This window comes from Neolamprologus brichardi, chromosome 6 (genome assembly GCF_056152115.1).
Source record: "Neolamprologus brichardi isolate AB-2024 chromosome 6, ASM5615211v1, whole genome shotgun sequence".
Taxonomy (NCBI): Eukaryota; Metazoa; Chordata; class Actinopteri; order Cichliformes; family Cichlidae; genus Neolamprologus; species Neolamprologus brichardi.
Window position 1 is genome coordinate 37,498,309 of NC_142109.1, and position 25,474 is coordinate 37,523,782.

General features: G+C 46.9%; 1 protein-coding gene and 1 pseudogene across 2 annotated transcripts; both read right to left on the reverse strand.

Annotated features, from left to right (window-relative positions):
- Positions 1-351: 351 nt before the first annotated feature.
- LOC102785657 (phosphofurin acidic cluster sorting protein 1-like) lies at positions 352-20,740 on the reverse strand. 2 transcript variants are annotated; one of them, XM_087842265.1, is made up of 24 exons: positions 20,551-20,740; positions 16,226-16,313; positions 16,066-16,155; positions 15,845-15,970; positions 15,555-15,717; positions 13,546-13,637; positions 13,188-13,271; positions 13,049-13,108; positions 12,443-12,594; positions 12,242-12,326; positions 11,739-11,792; positions 9,731-9,819; positions 9,506-9,626; positions 7,915-8,019; positions 7,721-7,821; positions 7,292-7,446; positions 3,706-3,816; positions 3,371-3,473; positions 2,667-2,709; positions 1,928-1,973; positions 1,750-1,843; positions 1,480-1,667; positions 1,301-1,411; positions 352-913 (listed from the first exon to the last, which is right to left on the reverse strand). In XM_087842265.1, exons 1-24 carry the CDS (start codon positions 20,703-20,705, stop codon positions 801-803), a joined length of 2,529 nt encoding a protein of 842 aa, XP_087698391.1. In that variant the 5' UTR covers positions 20,706-20,740; the 3' UTR covers positions 352-800. The 2 variants fall into 2 exon arrangements, with proteins under 2 accessions (XP_087698391.1, XP_087698392.1); XM_087842266.1 differs by having other exon boundaries at positions 11,739-11,776; positions 12,217-12,326; positions 20,551-20,734.
- Positions 20,741-23,659: 2,919 nt separating this feature from the next.
- LOC102785946 (transmembrane protein 121 pseudogene) lies at positions 23,660-24,742 on the reverse strand (annotated as a pseudogene).
- Positions 24,743-25,474: the final 732 nt, after the last annotated feature.

Below are 25,474 nucleotides of genomic sequence, written 5' to 3' on the forward strand. Positions count from 1 at the left end.
GTATTTATTGATATTTTACAAAACCAACGTCCCTGTGAAGGGTTGAAGCTCTACGGTACGACAAACTGCTGACACAAACATCAGAAAAAAACAAACATCGATGACACGAGGTTAAAGGCTGAGCTTTGAGCACTGTTGGTTATGACCATTAGCTCTCTGAGGACTCAGAATGTGAAACTTTTGGTTTTGTTTGTTAAACAGTGAAGACACAAAATAAAGTTTATGTAACTGTAACTGACATGAATATAAAACTATTCAAGCTTTTCCAACAAAGCTTTCTCTAAGAGTTCCTGGCTGTTCGCACCTTTGATGACAGACCTCACAGGGTTAAAACAGTCACACCGTTGTCTCTGCTGGTTTTGTCTCTTTGTGGACCCTTTGTCCTCTCTGGGATCTTTGTCTCTGTGTTTTTGTTACAGAAATGATCAGAGTCACTTCAAACAGAGGCCAAACTCTGAGTTTAATGAGTTCCACTGAAAGACTACTCGTTAAAAATCTAATTAACCAACTCATCTGAGCCATATATAAAAGATGCTATTATTAACATTACTATTACAGGACAAACATGTGCACATTACTTACTCCGTGTCAGACACATCCATCACATAAAAAACTTTCTGATGAGGTACAAATATTTCTACTCCAACATGATGTGAGAGAAAAAGGCAAACGAGGTTTCTGCTGCTCTGCTGACACTGAGAGGAGGGGTTACAGGTTTACTGCCCATCATCACCAGGAGCTCAGCACGATGCGTCCGCAGGGAGGTCACGTGATCCGGACGACGACGAGAGCGAGCAAGGTCAGGGTTTGTTGTATCCAAAGATTCCAACAGGAAAGTGTTTGACGTGTGTCGGCCACTGAGCCGCCAGCTGGAAAAACTTTACGTCATTCCACTCCACGCCGTCGACGGACACTGAGAGACACGAGGAGGAATTCAGTTCAACTCATGCAGCGCCAAATCAAAGTCACCTCAAAGTGCTCTATGCTGTGACTGCTTCAGCAGAAAGTAAAGTTTGAATCTTGAAAGTAGAGATAGTGTCTGTCTCCTGAATCCAAACTGGAAGCTGGTTCCACAGAAGAGGGGCCTGAAAACTGAAGGCTCTCCCTCCCATTCTACTTTTAAATACTCTAGGAACAACAAGTAGGCCTGCAGAGCGAGAGCAAAGTGCTCTAATAGGGTGATATGGTACTACTATGGTACTGTGTTTGTGTGTGTCTGTGTGTGTGTGTGTGTGTGTGTGTGTGTGTGTGTGTGTGTGTGTGTGTTTGTGTGTGTCTGTGTGTGTGTGTGTGTGTGTACCTCTGAGTCTGTGTTGGTGTTTGGAGGTACAGATCAACCTGCTGATTCCTTCTATCAGCTGACTCCTTGACTCCGCCTCCTTCTCCTTTGCCTTCTTACTGAGAAATATGACTGAGAAACACACCTTCATTATCACCTTCATCAACACCTTCATCTTCACCTCACCTCCTCTTCCTCACCTTTCTTGTTCTTCTCCTTCGTCACCACCGTCATGCTCATCAGCTCTCCTCCGCTGAGCCTCGACACCTGCAGACAGCGGAAGTTGCTCTTCAGCGTGTTCTTCATCCCGATTTCCTTCTTCCGCTCTCCTCCTCCACCCTGGCTGCTCCAGTAGTCCACCTGCAGCCCCATCACCTCTGTGGGACAGCTGCACAGAAGAAAAGGAGGATCACGACTCTGATCGCAGAGGAACGGCGTTCGTCTGGGGAAAAACTGCAGGCAGGAAGTACCTGGTGGAGGGGGAGGGAGGAGGTGTCGAGGTGATGTTGATCGGTGCTCCTGATTGGGAGGGAGGAGATCCAAGTATGATGTCATCAGAGTCCACTGTGGAGGGGCAAGAGGAGCATTTAACAAAGACATCAGAGGCTGTCAGAGGTCAAAGGGCATGGGGAGGGGGGGCAGGCATACCTGAGGTGGACATGAAGTTCTGCTCCACGATGCCGACCTTCACCAGCTGAGAACAGGCACAGAAACAGTTGTTATGTCCGTCACATACCTGTCATTCCAGAATCTGCTTTACGTCCCTGCTGCTGCACGTTAGCATGTTAGCACGTTAGCATGTTAGCACGTTAGCATGTTAGCGCACGTGGCAGGTGTAGCGTTGGTCCATCAATGCTGAAGCAGAGCTCCAGATGTAAGCTGCCATCAGCTCTTCGTTCAGCAGACGATAGCACAGTGCTCAAGCAGAGAAGAAAAGCGCTACAGTCCATTCACCATGTTCAACCATGCTGTCCTAAAGACTCCACCTGCAGCACACACCTGTCACCTGTTTGAAAATAGTAGATACACCTGTGGTATCAATGTAAGGTCCACACCATCCGGTCGCCCACCCTGCGGGGGGACGAGCACACCCGATCAGCCTTTTACAGCTGAGGGGGTAGAAAGCATTGCAAAGCCTGCTGAGCAGCTGAAATCCAGCTTTAACATCCAGCAGCATCCTCAGCTTACAGACAGTTCAAAGAAGAGCTGATGCAGCTCGCTGTGAAACTTTATGAAATTCATTTATCAGTTTAAAGACTTTTTTTTGGACCACTTCCTGTTAATTGAAGGTTTTGCACTGTCTTTGTCTCTGCTATACCGTGACCCGACGTGTTTGCCGTTAAATGTGTCCTACAGGAACACACAGGAGCACAGCAGCATTTCTTACCCCGATAAAAGGAAGAAACTTCTGGCAGGAGTCATCGTCGGGGCTGTGGAGCAAGAGCAAAATAAACCGATAACAGTGAGAAGATCGTTTCGTTATGAATGAAAGTTTCTCTTGCTGCAGTTCCTACGATGGCCACTGGGTGCTGCTGTGATTTGGTCCTGACTGAAAAGCAAACAGGAAGCGTTCAGCTCTCGGTGCGTTAAAGACTCAAAGGTTTTTATTGCCAATTGGCGGCACGTACAGGAGAATACAGAAAAGTAAGAGTTAAGAAAGATGAAGGACACTCAAACCTATGCACAATAATGCAATACTGCAAGTTTTTATTTAGTTATTGTCGCGCTCTGTCAGAAAAACATTATTTCACTGGTACACCCTGAACTTTACCGCCAGCAGGGCGTGGCTTCTGCTTGGGACGCATCGTTCTGAACAGCTGGGAGGATTTTAACCATAAATAAACGGGTTCAGAGCGACAAAGTACCAGCTGTGCTGCAGCGCTTTCCTGCAACACAGCTTTGCTCAGTGGCATCAACCGTCCAGCAATCGAAAGCAGACCGAAGGCATTACAGGGGTCAGAACTCGAGTGGTGGAGGTTTACAGCAAAGGAGAAAAACTACATTTGTGCAACAAACACAAAGAGGAAGTGAGGAAGTGTTTGATGAGCGTTCCCTATCTCCGGTCAGATCCTGATGCTGAGGGGAACATACCTCTTGTGTTTGCAGGTCAGCATGGCCTCGGAGATCGGACACAGGTGAGAAACAGCCGCTCCGGCCAAATACTGAGAAACCCGACCGGCTACACCCACAGGATCTGTCAGAAACAAACATCACATCCTGTGGTTTTTATCCTGGGTCCAAAAAACACTTGGAAAGGTTGGATTTGTGTTTGAAGAGACAGAGCTACTCTCAGCCAGAGCAGCAATGCTTCAACCAGTAAATGACACAAAGAAGAGGCGAAACGACAGAGTCTGCTTGTTTTACTGAAACCAGCTCATTAACCTGCTGCTAAGATGTCAGGCTGCAATAATTGTGAGGAAACCTACCGAGAGGAGGCGGCTCCGGGCGTCCAAACAGCTCCCTCCAGCCGGCGTCCATGAACAAACCGCTGAACTTCCCATCCAGGGAAGACAGGTACTTGGCCAGCGGGTGGACTCCTGCAGAGAAACGCATTAGAGGAAGGTTCATGAGCCAAAACATGCTGTCCACCAGCCTAATGAGCTGCCTCACATGAACTCTACAAAGCTTTAAGGAGCTCTACTCAGATCTAAAGAGAGCTCTGGATCGTTAAGCTTTCACCAGCAGCTACTGGAAACGCAGCTGGTATGAGTCAAGTTCTCACTGTGTCAGGATGTAAGAAGCTTCAGGTCTTTACCCAAAACTCAACACATGAAGCACCTGCTCACTGATCCATGTCGGGGTCATTGGTCAAAAGAAGGAATGTAGGTCACTCCATCTGTAACCTGACAAATTTAAAACACTTTCTGATCGAATGTCTCTGATTTCAATACAATTTTTTATCAAGTATAAACATAGAGAGATGGAGAGTGAATGAATGGTGGTGAAAATGAAAAAAGGAAACAGAACGTAAGAAAAGGTTAGAGCACAAGTAGAAAAGTGCACTGAGATAAGACCAGGTGGTAGAGAAAGGCCCTTACAAGGATATGCAATAAGCACCCCTATTCCCCACAGCCCACCACGGTGGGGAATAGTGGATCCAGGACCCGCAATGACAACACCCCACAGCACCATCTGCATGCTGTGACCGGTCATCCACTCAATCGACAACAGACACACAGGTCTTCACATATCCTCTGCCAGACACTCTGAACAGGCGTCCAGGACCATGCAGCACGCATGCAGCTATCAGCAGAGACGCCTGTGCAGGGGTTTCAGGCTGGAACACCAGAACATCCTTTGTCTGGTATCCGGTCGTTAAGTCTGACGTCACTAGCCGTGTCTGGGCCTAAACTCCGCTGCAGGTCCATATATCAAACGATCACTATGGCATTACTGAGAGTTGAAAAACTGTCTAAAGTCTTTCATCTTTAATAAAATGATCAGCGTTCTGCTCTACCAGGTGTAACAATTGAGTTTAACATCCAGGCATCCATGAAAACGGAATTTATGACATTTAACGGAGTTAGAAGTTAGCAGGAAGTTAGCTCGCTAGCTTCTATCTAAATACAATATAGCATGTCCTGACTGCGGGGTTTTGGAAACAAATTCAAACGTACAGCTCTGCTATCACTTCCAACATAAATGAAGACAGAAAACTAAACAGCAGTGACGTTTGTAGGGTTACTGAAGTTTGGCTAGCTGGTATATAATGATGTGCTACGTGACCGCTAGCGACACAGCTATGTTAGCATAATATAAACAAGCTAACTTTTTCTCCACTCGATAAAAGTTAACGTGAGTGTTCTCGGTGGTCAGGAACAAATGTAATCGCATGGCAGGATGCTGTAAAAGGACCAAACTTCAGCAGGAGAACAACTAAGATAATCCATCCACAATACGAGGTTAGTCATTCATATACTGCTGCATGGGCTGGGCTGTAGTTACATCCTAAAGTTTTAAAAACTGAGCTTAAATAAATGATTAGCAGTAATAAAAGCCGAGGGAGGTCAACAGTGATCACTGACTGTTTTAGGAGCTTTTTGAGATTAAGTAGAAGAAAATACAAAACATTAAACATGTTAACAACACAAAAGCATATTAAACGCAGACTACTTTAGGCCTGAAGTAGGATTCATCACGTCATCACTTAACGACCGGATTGTGTGTCAAACGTAGAGTTTTATACTGTGTATTTGGGACATTAATCATCATGACTCCACACATTTGTGTCCAGATGTTTTGACCTGGGTGGATGCACCATCGACAGCAGCTCCCTGTCCTAACACGTCTGCAGGTTGTGAAAGAAACGTGTCAAGTTACACAAGCAATCATTTTATTTCCTCCAGGATGTTACAGTCACGTATGAACCTGTAACATGGAAGCTCATCAAACAGCAGCTCTGGTTCTGGATGAACGGCTTTCATCTCTAAAATAAATGCAAGCTTTTATTAGCCTCACATAAATGATAGAAATACACTGGTCCCAGCACTGTGACTTACAGGATTGGCTTTTTGGATTTAAAGGTCAGTTCTTCCAAAGTGATTTGCATATTTTTGTCTCTATCAACTCCTGCGAGGGGAACAATCTCTAACGGTGTCTGTATTCACTGCTGCACTGTGTGCTTTCAGAAGATATTTTCTGAACACCTGAATGAACAGGACGAAGGAGCTGTGAGTCCAATGAGATGTAAGAAGGTTTTGAGGAGCTGCTTTATTAAATCGTCTGTGACTTCACCTGTCCAAGCCTCAAAAGACTCAAAACATCATTATAGAAATAATGGTTCACTTCTCTCTGTTTGCTCACACTGAGATGTTACTGTGGATAAAACCATTTTGGTGAACACTGATTACTTTGGCACAGTCACAGTAAGAGGAGCACACTTCCTGGAAACACTGACTGCTCTGGAGCATCTAAAATACGAGCCAGTCAAAACCATGACAGCTAAGATAAATAAATATAAGTCCCATATTTGAGCACACAGTAATAAAAACTTCACATTGTTAAAGAATGGTGTCTTTGTCATGGTTAGCAGGGCAAACCGTGTGGAATTATTAAAGGACCCAAGACGCAGGCACTACTGATATGAGGGAGCTTTATTAATGGAGAGTGAACATATAACAAAGGTGAGGCGAAAACCGAGCTGAGAAAACCTAAACTGGGAAAACTAAGCAAACACAAACCTTGATACAGTGAGACAGAGGACGATGCAGGGAAAGCACACAAACCAGCAACAGGCAGGAGAACACACAGCGCTTAAATACTCACAGGAGTAATCGTGGGATGGGACACAGGAGGGGAACACACCTGGGAGAAATCAACGCTGACAACACTCACATGAGACAGAACCCGACAGACGGTGTGACACCACACAGACAGAGGGAACACAAAGAAGTGTGAGCAGGCACAGAAACCAAACAAATGGCTCAAACAAAAGACATAACAGAATAAACAACAACATCGAATAATATAAAGAAATACAAAACGCTCAGTCGTCACACTCAGGGCCATGACAGGATTTCTGAATGATATATATTTACTAAATCTGCAAACTAACAACTGCACAATACTTGTTACAATTAAATTATTTGTAACAAAAAGGAAGAAAATGTAATTTTCACCCAACTTTTTGCTGAACAAACAAGCAGCAGAGCACAAAAACCAAATGATCAGCAGATGTAGAACAAATACTGGCGTCTCCAGACGGTGCTCGACAATGATTTACTGAAGTATGTGTATGTTTCACTAAATCATTGTCTCAGTTCACCACCACTCGCTCGTCCTTTTGTGTAATAAAAGTCCAGAAATGTTCACAGCTCCACTGTTTGCTCCCACATATGAACTGAAATCAGCTGATTGATGTTTATTTTTCCTTCTACACACCTGGTGTGCAGCTCTGTAACATGAGCAACAGCATAACTGTAACTGTACTGTGATTACTCAATTTAGTACAGTTACATTGCTGTGTGTGTGTGTGTGCGTGTGTGTCTGTGCGTGTGTGTGTGATAGGCGCACCAATAGGGATGATGAGAAAGCGGATGTAGCTCAACCAATCAGACGTCTTGCTGGCCAGCTGCTCTACAAAGCAGCAGAGCACTGTGGTCAGGTAGCTCTGATCTCCTCCCACTGCCACCTTCATGGTGGGCGGAGCCTGCGAGTTGCAGTTACAGCTGCAGAAACAGATTCAGGTCAGAGAGAATATATATTCATACATATGTATGAATATATATTCATACATATGTATGAATATATATTCATACATATGTATGAATATATATTCATACATATGTATGAATATATATATATACATATTCATACATATATCTATGCAAACTTGTTTATAATCAGATGAATTTTTGGACGTAGCGATGCAGGACAGGATTCAGAGCTCAGCCAGATTCAAACACTGATGTCTGAATAGAAGTACGGATCAGATGTTCTTACAATCTCTGGATGCGTCCGATGATGGCGCTGAAGGCGGCCTGAACATCAGCCGTTGAAACAGTGCAGACGATTGGCTGATCGAACAGAACCTCAGAGAGATACTAAGGAGGGACAGCGCAGACAAAGACACGTTGGGCTCTGAACGATCATAGAAACTGAACTCAGCCCCTGAAAGACAGAAAAAGGATGCGTACCTGTCCCTGCCAGTCTGTGGTGTTGATCAGGATAATGGAGTCAGGCATCTGATCCTCAGAGAACAGGATGTGGTTCAGCTGATCCAAAACCGACTTTCTAGCTACCTAAAAACAAGCACCGGTCTTTAGTATCAGATATGAAGTACTGCAGTTCCTCTAGTGCCCACTTGAGGCTCCAAAAGTGAATCAGTACAGTGACTGTGTCTGTCTTTCATTTGGAGATAAGTTATCTGAATTTCAGTAGGGGGGCCTCAAACACCCCCCTCCTGGTTCGCTGTCTATCTGTGACCGCCCCTGCCCGACCAACATCCTTTTTTCAATTCATTCACTTCTCATTAGTAAATGCACATCTGCCCAGCCCGGGAGCTAACACCAGCCTCCTCCGAGGGCCCCAAAGCGGAGCCTCAATTCATCCTCACGCCATCCGCCATTATCACAAGAAACGCCGTGACAACAGGATGTGGACCCAGCTAAAGAAATACAGGTAAGACACACAGTTCACTCTGACCCTGAACCTAAATCTGACCCTCTCTGATCATTTTCATTCCCATCAAACAATACGGCATCCTTTCATTCCTAACATGTTACTCGTCTGCATCAGAGATATCAGCACGATTTTCCCCATTGAGACCTGATGTGTCTTAAAGTGTTACACACACACACACGCGCACGCACACACACAGATAATGAGGTGACCGCATGCAGCATCACTGATTTTAACACCAAAGCAGGAGCAACACTGACACCTGGTGGTGGAACATGTTCCTGCTGACACTACGGCCCCTTTTCCATTAGTGCCTGCCTGGATCAACTAGGCACCACTCGACTCGAATTGACTGGTTTTCCACTACAATCCAGTACTCAGGTACTCAGCTCAAGGGTTGTCAGGTCCTGTTGGGTGATGGAGCACCTCTTCAACCTGAACCTGAGGCTGGGGAGAGTCCCACAGCTCCCACATGGATCCTGGACTACCTCACCGACCGACCACAGTATGTGAGGACTCAGGGCTGTGTGTCGCACAGGGTCGTCTGCAGTACGGGGGCCCCACAGGGAACGGTTCTGGCTCCGTTCCTCTTCACCATCTACACTGCAGACGTCTCCCACAACTCCACCCAGTGCTTCCTGCAGAAGTTCTCTGATGACTGCAGGCGGCCCATCACTGATGGGGACGACATGGATACAGAGAACTGACCCAAGACTTTGTGGACTGGTGCAGCTGAACTACCTCCAGATCAACACCAGTAAAACCAAGGAGCTGGTGGTAGACTTCCACAGGCACAAACATCCTCCACTGCAACCACTGAACATCCAAGGTATGGACATCGAGGCTGTCAGACTCTACAACAAAGACTTCACAGATGACCACACACGTGCAGACAGACACACACATCCCATACACAATGGTAACTTTCGCCCTGTATCCCTGATGTGCAATATTAGTGCAATTGGTAGCATGCTGGCTGATGACATCACATTTCAGTCTCTGCTCAGATCACCTTTCCCGGCTGAGAAGGTGCTAAAAAAGTATGAGTCGATCCGACTAGCTACTAATAAAAAGAGGCTTAAACGCCTGGAACTGACGCCTTCTCACCTGTGGAGCAGGTATCCTGCAATCAGACGATGTCTCACTGTCGAAGCTGCTCATTCTCGAGTTCTGTCTGTCCTTCATAGCGATGATCCACGTGTGGCGAGACGACTGACTTCCCGTGTTACTGCAGGAGGAGCACACAGGTGTGTGAGGCGTTTTTACACAGCTGTTCATACCTGTATGAGCTCAAACATCTGGGAACAACATCACGTGTGTGTGTGTGTGTACCTTGGTGACATGTGTGTCTGAGACTCTGTTTTACATAGTTTGGCAGCTGGGCCTGTGTCTGTTCCCATGGCAACATCATCTTCAGGTTTCTGTGGAAAACAAGAAGAAGAACTTTATCTGTGCATGAAGCCAGATAACACACCAATGAGTTAAACTGCAGGAATGTCTTAAAGACATAAAGACCTGGATGGCTGCTAACTTTCTGCTTCTTAATTCAGATCAAACTGAGGTCATTGTACTCGGCGCTGAAAAGCTTAGAAATATGGTATCTAACCAGATTCTTCCTCTGGATGGCATTACCTTGGCCTCCAGTAACACTGTGAGGAACCTTGGAGTCATTTTGGACCAGGACATGTCAGCTCTGACAGGTTTTGACCTGTCAGAGCTTCATTACTTGAGTTAATGGCTTGATGGCTCGTAAACTCTTACGTGAGCTTGTCTTAGAGTAGAAGATGGAGAGGGGTGCTCGGCTGAGTAATTTAGTTTGGGTAAGGTAGCGATAACTACTGTGTTGATTTCTGAAACAAAGAGAGGTGATGGTGAGCAGTCTTAAAGCCTTCGCTTGGAGAATTGTTTTGAATTCGGTGTCGAGGGGGGAGGGTTTAAATGATGCATAGTTATACAAGTACATGTGATGAATAACGAAGCTTGAATCTTGAATCACTAGCATCATGTGAAAGCACATGAGAAGTGAAGGGATGCCTTGAGGAATTTTGTGCACGACGGAGTTCAGATAAAAGGATCGACGTAGCAGATTATTGGCTGGCAAGAAAAATCCTGGGCAACATTTGGTCTCTTTGAAGCGCCGCCATGACATTCAGAGTGTTTGCGTTTCTTGGATTGCTGGGAGGGAAACCGATGAAGCAGAGCTGTGTAGTCCTTCATCTGAGGTGCTGACGGACGCGATTGTAAGCAAATGGAAGGGTGAGAAAGATTATGTTACTCGTGTAAGATAAGCTGTGTTAAAGACTTTCTCGAAAGGTGTTTCCACGAAAACAAGAACGGACAAGTTGTAGAGCTGGGGATGTGTATATAGACAAGAACTGGAGGGGGCGTGTTGGAGGCGTGGTCCCGCTCCTGAAATTCAGATCATTTATTTCCAATTATTATTAATCTCTGTCTCTCTTCCACAGCATGTCTTCATCCTGTCTTCCTTCTCTCACCCCAACCAATCACAGCAGATGGCCCCGCCCCTCCCTGAGCCTGGTTCTGCTGGAGGTTTCTTCCTGTTAAAAGGGAGTTTTTCCTTCCCACTGTCACCAAAGTGCTTGCTTACGGAGACCCGCGAGGGACATGGGAGAAAGAAAAATGAAGATGAACTTTTGCGAGCACTTTTGCAAATATAGACAAATATTTGAAGTTTACACAGCCCGAAAATATCTTAGAAGTTTATTTTGTGACCATTTGTGAGTGATAAGAGTAATATCAAAACTAAGTAGCTGCTGCCATTGTTGGAAAGGATAGGCTGGGCCACGAAGGATGCATTTGGAGCAGCCTTCGAATTGGGACTGCCTTCGTCGACTGGCTCGTCACCTATCCCAGAATTCATAGCGCGGCCCAGTCAATTCCAGTTTCCAACAATGGCAGCAGCTACTTAGTTTTAATATTACTCTTATCACTCACAAATGGTCACAAAATAAACTTTTAAGATATTTTCAGGCAGAATGCAGCTGTGTAAACTTCAAACATCTGCTCGGTTTATCAAGACACCACATATTTGAAAAAGCGCTCCGACGTTTTCGGAGACGTCTGTTACCCAGTTTGATGTTTTGTGCGATCTCGCAAAAGTTTTGCAAAAGTTTATCTTCATTTTTTTTCTGCCATGTCCCTTGCGGGGCTCCATACTTGCTCATAGGGGGTCATATGATTGTTGGGTTTCTCTGCATGGATTATCGTAGGCTCTACCTTACAGTACAAAGAACCTTGAGACGACTGCTGTAGTGATTTGTCAGGGTAAAATTGAATTGAATATAACAAGTGTGTGTGTCTTTGTGTGTTTCAGATTCACCCTCGGCCCGGTCTCCTCTCCTTTCACCTCCTCAGAGTCTCCTCGTAGATCTGCCTGTTTAACAACAGCAGGATGCAGTTACACAGCTTGATCTGCAGGGGGCGACACAGCTGCTGTCTGATCCTCCTGCAGATCAACATGTAATTCACTCACCTAACAAATGTTAGAATAGAAAGCACATTGTCAATATTAGCAGTAAAAAATGTCTGCAGTAATGATGTACTGTTCTTTTACTTTACTTTGCTGATGTTTGTGTATTTTCAGCAGAATTTTTCTCTAAAATTTTCTATTGTCTTATTTTCCAAATATGCATCTGTGTCCGAGTACTGTGTGCAGGTATTTTCCATGATATTCCAGTCTGAGAGAAAGCGGAGACTGAAAGATTATTCAGCACCGTGGACAGCTCCGTGGATTTTCAGCACATAAAGATTTGAAATCATGCACTAATGTCTGCTGACGGGAGCTTCAGGTTCTGGACGTTCACATGATGATGTTTTACTCACGGCTGCAGTCCGTTCTCTCTGCTGACTGTTGACACTCCCGATCTCAGTCTGAGAGCTCGACTGAGAGACGCCCTCGAAGAACGGCCTGCGGGTGGAAAACAGCCAGCATAGTCACCTCCTCACACCTCATTTTGACTGGAGGTCAAACTTCCTCTCCAGCTTGACGAGCTGTGAGCGCAGACAGGTGTGTTTCAGGCTCACCTGAGCTTGGGTTTGGGAGTGCTCTGGATGCTGTCGTTGTCGTCCAGCTCGGGGCCGCTGTCGCTCGGGTTGTAAACCTCCAGGCTGTCGTACAGCAGGTCCAGGTCCTCCTCGGCCTCCTGACTCTGACCCACGGGGTCCGAGTCCAGAACCTGCAGGAAACGAGCCAATCAGGGTCACAGAGGTCCTACTTTTTACAACTCATGTCCTACAAACCAGGTTATGGTTTTATTTTCACTGCAGCAGCAAAGCTGTGTTTGATTCAGCTACTCAGTCGACAATAAATAAATATTTAAATTTCACTCAAAACACAGAAAAGTCTTTTTCAACTCTGATCCTGATCTTCACTCAATATTGTTACTGAAGGATTTTCTGACATCGAGCTGGAAACTTCAAGAAGAACCAGTACAAAGACGCTGACAGCAGGCACAGAGGTCCAAGGAAAGCAGAGAGGTGATCCTGAGGAAAGAAACCCTGCACAACTTAGCTGTTCCTACAAAGCTCTACCCAGAACGGGCGACTGTCACCAGGAAACCAGTTTAAAATAAACAGCTCTACCTGAAGTTCCTCCAGATGGAGTTTGAAGGTAATGTGCTGAGTACCAACCTCATCACTGACTTTGAATCTCTTTAGCAGAGCCACAAACTTCTGCTTAAAGTTGGGCTGCTGAATGACAGAAAACAGAAGAAGAGTGAAAAACACAGCTCCAGCCCCTCGACCATCAGCTGCTCTGATCGGTCCTTACCTGAGTCAGCGAGGATGTTCGGATCATTTTCCTGTGAGGCTTCTTAATCTTTCCCCGGACATCCTCGTCATCATCAAACATGTCCTGAAGGGAAAAAAGAGGCTCGTCGAGCATTTGTTCAGGTGAACAGTTTCAGTTAAATCGTGTCGTGGTTTCATAGCTCAGTGTGGTTCATTGTTGCTCCTCTCGCACACCTGTTGTTGATTTCATCACCACAGCAGCTGAAACTGTTTGAAACCCCGTCTGTTACTGAACTGACCACATCAACATCCCCGAAGTTTAACTGATTCATGCTGGACTCACAGCTGCTTTCAGTCTTTTCTATTTCAATGATTATGTGTGAGACAGGTGAGGTCACCTGAGGCAAGACTGCGTCGTCACTTCCTTCCTGTTCAGAGGAGAAGCTGTCGTCATCGTCCTCCCAGTAGTTCTCCACATCAGGAGAGCGGTCTGTATACACACACACACACACACAGACACACACAGACACACACACACACACACACACACACACAGACACACACACACACACACACACACACACACACACACACACAGACACACACACAGACACACACACACAGACACACACACACACACACACACACACACACACACACACACACACACACACAGACACACACACACAGACACACACACACACACACACACAGACACACACACACAGACACACACACACACACACACACACACACACACACACACACAGACACACACACACACACACACACAGACACACACACACAGACACACACACACACACACACACAGACACACACAGACACACACACACAGACACACACACACACACAGACACACACACACAGACACACACACACACACACACACAGACACACACACACAGACACACACACACACACACACAGACACACAGACACACACACACACACACACACACAGACACACACAGACACACACACACACACACACAGACACACAGACACACACACACACAGACACACACACACACACACACACAGACACACACACACAGACACACACACACACACACAGACACACACACACACACACACACAGACACACAGACACACACACACACAGACACACAGACACACACACACACAGACACACACACACAGACACACACACACACACACAGACACACACACAGACAGACACACACAGACACACACACACACACACACACACACACACAGACACACACACACACACACACACACACAGACACACACAGACACACACACACACACACACAGACACACAGACACACACACACACACACACACACACACACACACACACACAGACACACACACACAGACACACACACACACACACACACACAGACACACACACACACACACACAGACACACAGACACACACACACACACACACACACACACAGACACACACACACACACAGACACACACACACAGACACACACACACACACACACACACACACAGACACACACACACAGACACACACACACACACACACACACACACAGACACACACACACACACACACACACACACACACACACACACACACACAGACACACACACACACACACACACACACACACACAGACACACACACACACACACAGACACACACAGACACACACACACACACACACAGACACACAGACACACACACACACACACACACACACACACACACACACAGACACACACACACACACAGACACACACACACACACACACAGACACACACACACACACACACACAGACACACACACACAGACACACACACACAGACACACACACACACACACAGACACACACACAGACAGACACACACACACACACACACAGACACACACACACACACACACACACACACAGAGACACACAGAGACACAGACACACACACACACACAGACAGACACACACACACACACACACAGACACACAGAGACACAGACACACACACACACACAGACAGACACACACACACACACACACAGACACACAGAGACACAGACACACACACACTCTCTCAGCTCATTTTGCGGCGGTAGCGACACCTGCAGCCATTCTCTGTGAACAGGTGACCTGATGTGCGTTTCATTTACAGAGTGATGTCACAGCTCTCTGCAGTGACATCATCACAGACTGCCCGTCCCCGCGAGTTTGAGACTCTAAATGTGGTTTTAGAGTCTCAGTCAGGTGATGGTGAGTTTGAGGGGCTCGGGTATAGAATATGAAAACAAAAAAGTGTGTGTGTCTTTACATGTATATTACTCTATGTCTGACCAATCAGTAGCCAGTTTATAACAAGTACCTGATGCAGGGATGGTCAGACTCCTCCTACCTGAGGCCTTGCCCTTGTTGCCATGGTGACCAGTTGTGTCCTCTATTTCTATTGGATGGCTGCAGAGAGAATGAACACTCAGTTCCGCCGCACGCACAGAAGCATCCTTCTGGTTGCTATGGAGACCGAGTATGTGGGCACCATCTGTTGGACGCTGCATCACCTGGGACACACACACAGTTTTAAACTTTTCCGTCACCTCTCACAGATCTGACGACGGCTCATCTTTGAGCTAAATGTGCTACACGCTGTGGCGAGAGCTCCTGCTGCAGCAGAGCTTCCTGTCGTACCTCGGCCATGTTGACAACACCCACTGCGAGGGTTTTGTAGCCCAGGATGGTTCGGTTCTTGTACCTCTTCCTCCTCTGCACCATCACATGCAGACGGTTCACATCTCGCTTCAGGAAGTGAAGATACTGCACACACACACAATTTTACATCAGAGACAGGAGCAGTGTGCGATCTGTGTGGTTCCTCATGCTGAGAAGGGAATTTCTGTTAAATGTGCAACCTGCAGGGAGAAGGTGAGCTCCAGGTCTGTTTCCATGAGGCCGTCAGGAGGAAGAAGGTACTCGTTGGATCTCAACGTCCGCTTAGAGCCCTGAGACACAGACCCAGGGTCAGATCGACAGCACAGGTGAGTGTCAGGCCGGCGACTGCCAGAATCTCACCTGGATTTTTACAGCGATGATGACGGAGCTGAGCTCTCTGTCCAGCTCCCTCAGAACCTTCAGCTTCTTCACGGTCAGGATGCAGAGCCTGCAGAGCACAGCAAACAGGAAGCAGCTTCACTGTCAACACAAACAGCAGCAGGTGTGAACTAGGGCCGCCACAAACGATTATTTTGATAGTCGACTAGTCACCGATTATTTTTGCGATTAGTCGACTAATCAGATCATCATCCATTGGACGTAAAACATACAGCTTACTGCACAAGCATGCATCACTATCATTAGCTTACAGCTGTAAGTGTTTAAGGTGCTAACTAAAAATAAAGACAAGATGATAGTTTATTAAATTTTAATGAAATTTGCAGATTGTTTCGGTGAAGTTTAATAAACTCCTTGCTATCTAAAATATAACAGGACACCGGAGTAAATTCTCGAGCATCTCACACTTCTGATAATCAGCTGTCTGCTTGACGTTTATTCAGCTGTGTAAAACTATAACTTTAATCTCAGCCAAACCGATTTACTCAGGAACAAATAAAATACTAAAAAAGCCAAACAATAACATTTTCAAGTTATCTAAGTGACTTATATATCATGTTTAACCTGAGTAGCGAAAGACGGCGGTGGGTTTGAAAACGGTTTGCCGGGAGTCCGGTGTTCTCACGGCTCTAGTTAGCCTAGCCCCCGGCTAGCTATCGAGCTAGTGGGTAACAGACGTCTCCGAAAACGTCGGAGCGCTTTTGAAAATATGTGGTGTCTTGATAAACTGAGCAGATATTTGAGGTTTACACAGCTACATTCTCGCCTGAAAATATGTTAAACGTTTATTTTGTGACCCAGAAAGAATAATAAGAGTAATATTAAAACTAACTAGCTGCCGCTATTGTTGGAAACTGAGTTGGGCCGCGCTATGAATTCTGGGACACAGCTTCTTCTTCTTCGGGGTTTAACGGCAGCTGGCATCCTTGTACATGCAGTGCTGCCATCTTCTGTTTCAGTCCGTTATTACACTCTTAAATCCTACTACTTATTCCTGCGTCTTTTGGGATCTTACAAAGCTTCAAACGACGCGTCGACTATTAAATCAGTCGTCGACGTAATCGTGACTAGTCGACTAATCGTGGCAGCCCTAGTGTGAACAGACTGACAGCCTGACGCTGAGATCACAGCACAAGTCTGATCAGCACCTTCAGCTAAACTTACTCCAGCTTCAAAGTCGGTGGAAACTCAGCAACTAAAGTTTCAGCAGATCATTACGGGCAAGCAGTTTGAAGACAATCACAAGCAATTCCTTTTGCCAACCGTCTGCATGTTGGTCTTCACTACATCCATGAACCTCCTCTGAGGTCTTCCTCTTCTCATCCTGCCTGGCAGCTCTGTCTTCATCATCCTTTGTCCAACATCCACCCTCCCTCCTCTCTCAGCCTCAGCTTCATCTGCTCGGCCTCCTGTCTGTCACACCAGCGCCTCTCTCTGTCCATGTGGAGATGAAAGCTAGTCTGTTTTTTTTTCTTCTAAATTAGCTGCTAAAGCTTTAGATGGTTTCCAATACAGGTTTTTTATTTTGCCTCTGTCAGTGCGCCCCAGGGCGGCTGTGGCTACATGTAGCTTCATCACCAGTGTGTGAATGTGTGGATGTGTAAAGCGCTATACAAACACAGGCCATTTACCATTTACCATACTTAATCTGTTGCTCCCCAAAAGGCCCCTCCCTTCTTATTGCCATTGTCCAGAAGCCATCAGAGGGGCAGCAGCCAAAGTGTGTTTGCTAAGAAAACAAACTGAAAACAGAATCAGTTCTTGGCTGAAAGCCTCTCAAATGCATCCAAGGATGCATCGGAGAGCAGACAGGGATCGCACCACCAACCTGCTCGACCACCTGAGCTACAGACACCCCAAAAAATATCAGTAAATATCAGTGATTATCAGTAAATATCAGTAAATATCACACTCTGGGGCTGATTATTGAGGTTAATGGTTTTCATTTTTCGTTTTTATGCTGGAATGAAATAAATTTGTGACTCTGCTGAATAAAAACAATCATGAAGGACAAAAAAGCAGCCGTGTGATTCACTTCTTTTACACTCTGGCCATGTTTGACCCGGAGATCCATCACTTCAAATATTCCAGTCGTGTATTCCTGACGTATCGTGGAGGCGGGGCCTGTTTAACCTCCTCAGCTTCCCTTCAGCAGTGAGGTGGACGTGTTTAATCGAGCCGAGTCCTGAGGGAGCTGAGTGAGAGGCTGACCTCCTGAGACCTCATTACTGCGAGGTCATGCTGGGACTCGTCCTGTAGGCTGCAGCTTCCTGTCAACGCCGGCCAGCGGGAGCTAATCCTGCTAATCCTGGTAACAGTGCCACCTGAGCTCTGATCCGCCCTCCCGAGGACAGAGGAGGTGAAAAATAGATCTTTGTGTGAAGGATACCTTCTGTTTTTAATGTGTGGGTGGATGACTCGTTTGTTTCGTGTGTTTTACCCTCCCGTTCCACTTATTTGGTGCGTTAAGCTTTAAACCTACGACTGTTGTACATGAAACTGACAGTGACGCTCTCAGTATCGACAGAGGGCACGCGCCAGCACAGGCCCCAGGCTGTAATAGGTCACTTGTCCTTCTAAGTTCACATGCCGACCTGATGGTGGCGCTGTTATCTTTGATCAGATGGTCAAAGGAGCTTGCAAAGAAAAGCGTCTGGACTTCTTTAAGTTACTTGAAGACGTTTCACCTTCATCCGAGAAGGTGAAACGTCTTCAAGTAACTTAAAGAAGTCCAGACGCTTTTCTTTGCAAGCTCCTTTGACTACGATGACCTGGATGACTGAGAACCTTCACAGACACTTTGATCAGATGCTTAAACTCAGGCACAGTGATGAGGGTCACTGACAGAGCAGCGTGATGATGAGGAGAGTTCATCATTTAAAAGCTGCATGAAGACAAACACATCGATCGCTCTCATCTCGAGAGTCAAGATCTTTTATTGGTCACATGCATAGTTACACGAGTTCATCACGCAACAGCTCTGTGGGAAAACCTCTGAATTAACCCACAAATGTCTCACTTGGCTCCACATCATCAGTTTCCAGGACGAAGCTCCAGTTCATGAGTCTGGAGATCTGGAGAAAATGCTGATGGAGGCTCCACAAGTCTCCAGACTGACCTCAGAGCAGCGGAGCAGTGAGGCCAGGCTGCAGCGACTCAGTGCTGACTGATCTGGGATCGGTCGGAGTGTTGATCGCTCTGATGTTTAATATCCGCCGACATAATGAAGAAGATTTCCTTTAGAATCATTATTTCAGGTATTATTTGCACCTGTTTGCAGGTGATGCATGACTCGCTTTACTCTTCGCTGCTTCCTGAGTCAACAGGAGTTTTAAGAGGATTAACATCGACTGCTTGGCTTTCTTAACCCCTGCACGAACATGTTGCTAATCTGCCCGGAAACAGACAGGTGGCGATCAGAAAGAACGAACTCTAATCAGCTGTCATCAGGATTTTTTGTCCATTTCTAATTGGCTGCTGAAAGCTGATGTAATCACTGAGGTCATGACCTTGCAGGTGTCTCTGGTCTTAACTGATAAGCCAGAACCAGGTGAAACCTCTGAGCATTGCGGGACAGTGAGGAGGAGCAGCTTCAGTTTGAACCACAACAGTTTACATCAGATCAACTCGACACGAGATTGATCTGATTCATGAGCATCCTTTATGAGGATGCTCCGCTGTCTCCTCTGCCAAAGGAAGTAATAAAGGAAGCACTGAAGCTGATCTGACGTCAAGTTGACGTCAGGAAGTCTGACACCATCCTGTCATCCTGTGGATAAACTGCTGAACGACGAGCAGGCACAGCCCTGCTCTCCCTTCTGTTGCACCTGATCGGTTTAAAAGGAGAGTTTCACGTTACTGTGCAAACACTGTGTTTTACAACCATCACGACAAAACAACTGGACGGGCTTCACCTGCACAGGTATCCAGCACAATGCCAGGGTGTGTGCGATCATAAAACACACACAGACCTCTGAGAAACTCACACACGGTTCAGGTTTAACTGCAGACAGCTTTCAGCAGGATCCCTGTGAGCGTCCACAGACGCTGCACACCTCTGACTGGACTGAAGCTAAAAATGAACAAACTAAAACAACAGGAACCGAGTCTGAAGATCATCATTCATCAGTAATCACAGGCACAGAGGCTCGAGTCCCCCAGACTCACCTGAACGCACCTGCTGCATCGTTACTGATCACACATGAAAACATTTACACACACAAACAAACAGGTGCTGTGTAGAAGCCCGTCGTCCTCTCCTCTCTGCCGGGCATCGATCCTCTTACCTGGGCACGCAGCTCGGGGAGGACCGGTCGATCTCCCAGGTAGCGAACAGGTTCATGGGCACCGGGCCGCGACCGTCTGGCTCCCCGGCAGCCTCGGTCCCCGCTGACGTGTCGGTGGACCACCGGAGTCCTCCTCGGTCCACAGCCGCCGCCATCGTTTCCTCTCCCGGTCGGCAGTCTCTGCGAAGCCGTGAGCTGATCCTCCAGCCCGGCTACCGGTAAGGGCGGGGCTGAGAGCCCGGGGGGGGGGGGGGGGGCTGATCCAAGAGCAGCACATCCTCGTGAGGAGACACCTCCGTCTCTTCTTCTGGGTTTCCAGCCCTCCACTCCTCAGCTCCACCTTCAGCATCCATGCTCAGAGAAACCAGGCATGAAATAAAAACTTCAGTTAATCCAAAATGCTGCAGCAAGAGTCCTGACAGGGACTAGAAAGAGAGAGCAGATTTCTCCTGTTTTGGCTTCCTGTTAAATCCAGAATTCAAAATCCTGCTCCTCACATACAAGGTCTTAAATAATCAGGCCCCATCTTATCTTAATGACCGTGTAGTACCATATCACCCTATTAGAGCACTTCGCTCTCGCTCTGCAGGCCTACTTGTTGTTCCTAGAGTATTTAAAAGTAGAATGGGAGGCAGAGCCTTCAGTTTTCAGGCCCCTCTTCTGTGGAACCAGCTTCCAGTTTGGATTCAGGAGACAGACACTATCTCTACTTTCAAGATTAGGCTTCAAACTTTCCTTTTTGCTAAAGCATATAGTTAGGGCTGGACCAGGTGACCCTGAATCCTCCCTTAGTGATGCTGCAATAGACGTAGGCTGCCGGGGGATTCCCATGATGCACTGGGTGTTTCTTCTTCACTCACTATGTATTAACAGACCTCTCTGTATTGAATCATATCTGTTATTAATCTCTGTCTCTCTTCCACAGCATGTCTTTATCCTGTCTTCCTTCTCTCACCCCAACCAATCACAGCAGATGGCCCCGCCCCTCCCTGAGCCTGGTTCTGCTGGAGGTTTCTTCCTGTTAAAAGGGAGTTTTTCCTTCCCACTGTCGCCAAAGTGCTGCTCATAGGGGGTCATATGATTGTTGGGTTTTCTCTGTATGTATTATTGTAGAGTCGACCTTACAATATAAAGCGCCTTGAGGCGACTGTTGTGATTTGGCGCTGTGTAAATAAAGCTGAATTGAATTGAAATGTCAGCTAACTAGTGACACTAAAACTAAACATCAGTGTACGGCGATCAGGTGCTGCAACAATGATCTTATGTTAAACCGAGGATACACTGTGGCTGTTCGGTGTTTGGCTTGCTGCACTGAAACGGGAAAATCCAGCTGTTAGTCGTCATGTTTGGGTTTGTGAAGCACTTTATAAACAAGGATGTGGAGGAGAGCCTGAGTCAGGTGACAGGTGGTTACCAGACCAACAGAAGCTGATTTTTCCTCCTCTGGCCGAGAGCAGTCAGCTGATACGATCAGCGCTACAGCACATGCAGACAGTTTACATCATGCTCATCACACCACAAACAACCAAGTTTCTTCCTGAACCCTGATCTGCAGGGAAAGTAGGTCAAAAAGAAGATCACGTCGTCTCACTGACTGCTTTCCTTCATATTAGAAGTGAGGACTGATAGTGAAGGACACAGCAAAGCTGAGGACCTGCTGATGGGCGTCAGCGACGACTTCAGTCCTGTTATGTCAACCTCTGATGCTTCAAACTGTTTGGATGTGTTTAGGAAATATAACATTTTATAGTTACATCTGTGTGAGTGTTTGACGGCAGGGTTGAGGGGGGTAAATTAGAGTTTAAAAATGAACTCAGCGGTCTCAGTGTAGCCTCTGTGTGATTGTTCCAGCAGCACATTTAAACAGAGCAGAGAAACAGCACAAACGTGCTCGTACGTGTCTGTAGCTTTACGAAGCTGAACAGCAAGAAAGAAAAACAAGCAGTTTCCTGCCAGTGTTTTTCTGCCTGAAATATCATCACCATCACATTTTAATTTGCTTTTTCTTCTTTTTTAATTTGTCCTTTACCTGACGATGACTTTATTTAATGTGTGAGGTCTGGCTCCATCTTGTGGCCACATTGGCGCACTGCAGGAATGCTTCTGTTTACATGTTTGTGCACTGGCTTTGAAATAAGAGGGAAAAAACTTAAAGTCAGACCTGAAGGCAGATAAAACGAAGGGTCTGCAAACAGGAAACTTTTAGACTGACCACAAAGCTGCTTTGCTTTGAAAGCCTTCTGGCTTCAAATTTTAGTCATTTTATTAGTTTTCTTTTCCAAATATGAGTCATCAACAAAAGCAGCACAGTCACCTCAGCCCTGAGTTACATGATGATGGACGGAGCCTTGTCAGCCGTTTGCTGGTCGTGTCGCTGAGTCTGTTGCTCATAATTTATGAACATCCTGAGAAACAACTTCTTCACCAAACTCTGAAAAGTGTCCAGAAACTGAGATTACACCTGTTCAGGTGACGACGCCACCTCCCTCGCTCCTTTACTCAACACATCCGTATCTTTATAAGTGTAATGTGTGGAAGCACACCAGGTAAAAGCTCCAGCATCGTCTCCTCAGCAGTGAAGAATCATCATTTTCATCCACGATATCTTCTCTTTGTGCCGAGGAGCTGCTGTGCGGCTTCAACACTGACACGAGGAAGGGTTCGCTTGGATTTGTGTTTCTGTTTATGGCCCTAACAGGCTGAGCGAGTCTCTAAGATTACATCAGAGCCCAAATCTGCTCTGCTTCATGTCTGCTCACAGACACGAGAGCAGCATCAATCTGCCAACAAGCGTTAGAAGAAGCTTTTCTAAGTGACTGGTTCTCAGAGACGTGTGACAGGTTTAAATTCAGGACTCTAAAAATGAATTTTACATCCCCACCGTAAATCTGTGTGAACAAGAAGATTTCTACTCAGTTTTAAGTGAAATTCTTTTATATCAGAGCGAGAGCAGGACAATCAACAACAGAAACGACCTTTCCTTAGAAACGTTTGAGTTCATGAACAAGAATCTGAAGAAACCTGTTGATCGGTTTTACAGCGACGCAGTGGGAACATGTTGGATTCGGGGACTGCCGCTGAGTTTCTCCACGGCACCGCAGATGCTCGTTTATCCCAAACCAGTCGAGTCCCGGCGCTTCAGTTGGGTTTCTCCTTCTTTTATCTCATCGCCATTCAAGCTCACCTCTTGTTGACTGGCATCAGCACCGCCCTCCTCGCCTTCTTCATCCTCTTCCTCCTCTTCTGGGATGCTGGTGAAGTCCTCAATCACGACTCTGGGCAGCCCTGCGTGCTGCCCGCCGTACACCTGAACCACCTCCTCAGAGTTCTTCTGGATCTCGGCGCCCGGATTCGCCGGAGGAGCCGCCGGCTGGTGTTTCCTGTACTGCAGCAGGCTGCAGCTCTTCATCACGATGGCGATCACATTCTTTCCCATCATGATCCCCGACACTCGGATGTCCCCGTAGACCAGCAGGTTTCCCGAGCGGATCAGGAGGGTGATGATGTTGATGGTGGCGAGGCTGAGGATGGGATAGAGCATCATTCTGTGGGGGACGATGTTCACCCCCTGCATGCTGATCTCGCTCAGGGAGACGCACGGCAGCACCAGCAGGAGGATGTAGCAGTAGAAGAACATCAAACCCTCCACCCACAGAGGGAGTCCTTCGCTTTGAAGCTCCCACAGGTTCGCTTGAACATCCACGACATCCAGCAGGTCCAGCACCACCCAGAACAGGCGGCTCCGTATCTCCTCTCTCTTTTTGTATGGTCGCAAGTACTCCAGGTGATCGATCGCAGCCAGCGTTACGAACACAACGGGCATGCAGATGGACAGCAGCAGCGTAAGACCTCTCCGGGACACGCCTACATCCACCACCTCCACACCTGCGTCCTGGGACTTGTAGTTCTGATAAACAAAGTAGACCTTGATCTCCAAGACAAAGATGTAGAAGAACCAGAGCATCATGGCATAGCCTCGCCTCGCGGTGTGCACCTCTGACCCGGCCCAGACGGCCACGTATCGAAGGACGATGAGGAAACACGCGTCGCTCGCCAACACGGTGACGCACACAGCGAGCCTCCGGGAACCCGGATTCTGCTCCACCAGGTAGGCGTCTATGAGCGCCAGGCTGGTCACGATGAGGACCGCCGTCAGGCACACGTGCGGCTTGTTTGGCTGCGGGGTAACCATCTCTAGTTGAAGCCAGCAGAGAGTCAGCGGTCCGAACACTCACGCCAGTATTTCTGCGAGAGAGTCGGCTACGATCGAGTCATGACGGCGTCTTTAAGGAAGGGTGCAGGTGAGGTTCTGCTCGGGCGTAACTTTCAATCGGAAACAGCCCTCGGTTCAAACAGAAAGAGGACGCTTGGACTCAGCGTTCATCCCTTATTTTCCACATCTTCATGCCACAGCTTACGTTGGCTGAGATATTTGAGATATTTCACACTTTAAAGCTTGGATAAAGGTTGTGTTCATGTTTTCCTTTGGTCCAGTTTCGACCTGCCGTCCAAACCGCGGTGAAACCAACTGAAGGTTAGCATCAGTGCTGCTGCCTCTCTCTGAGACGACAGTGTGCAAATCTTTGGATTGTTGTGGCAGCAGAATCAGCACATCCACCTCTTCCTGTTAAAGCTTGGTTAAATTTAAAGTCTGTGATCTCCACACAAGCTGCAACTTTAGAGACGTCAGAGTTTCTCTTAGTGTTTCTGAGGAGATAAAAGCTGCTCGTCTCCCTGCGGCTCCTCGTAAAGTTTGTGCTGTAAAGTTTTGCAGAAAAAGCTTTTTGTTTTTTGACACGTTTTAAAGAAAGCGTCTTCAAAAATCAAACGATCAGGACGAGTGAGCCTCATTATTGCCTCCACGGCTGAAATCCATCGCCACGGCGCCGATCATCAAGCCGGACCATCGTCGCTCCCTTCTGAG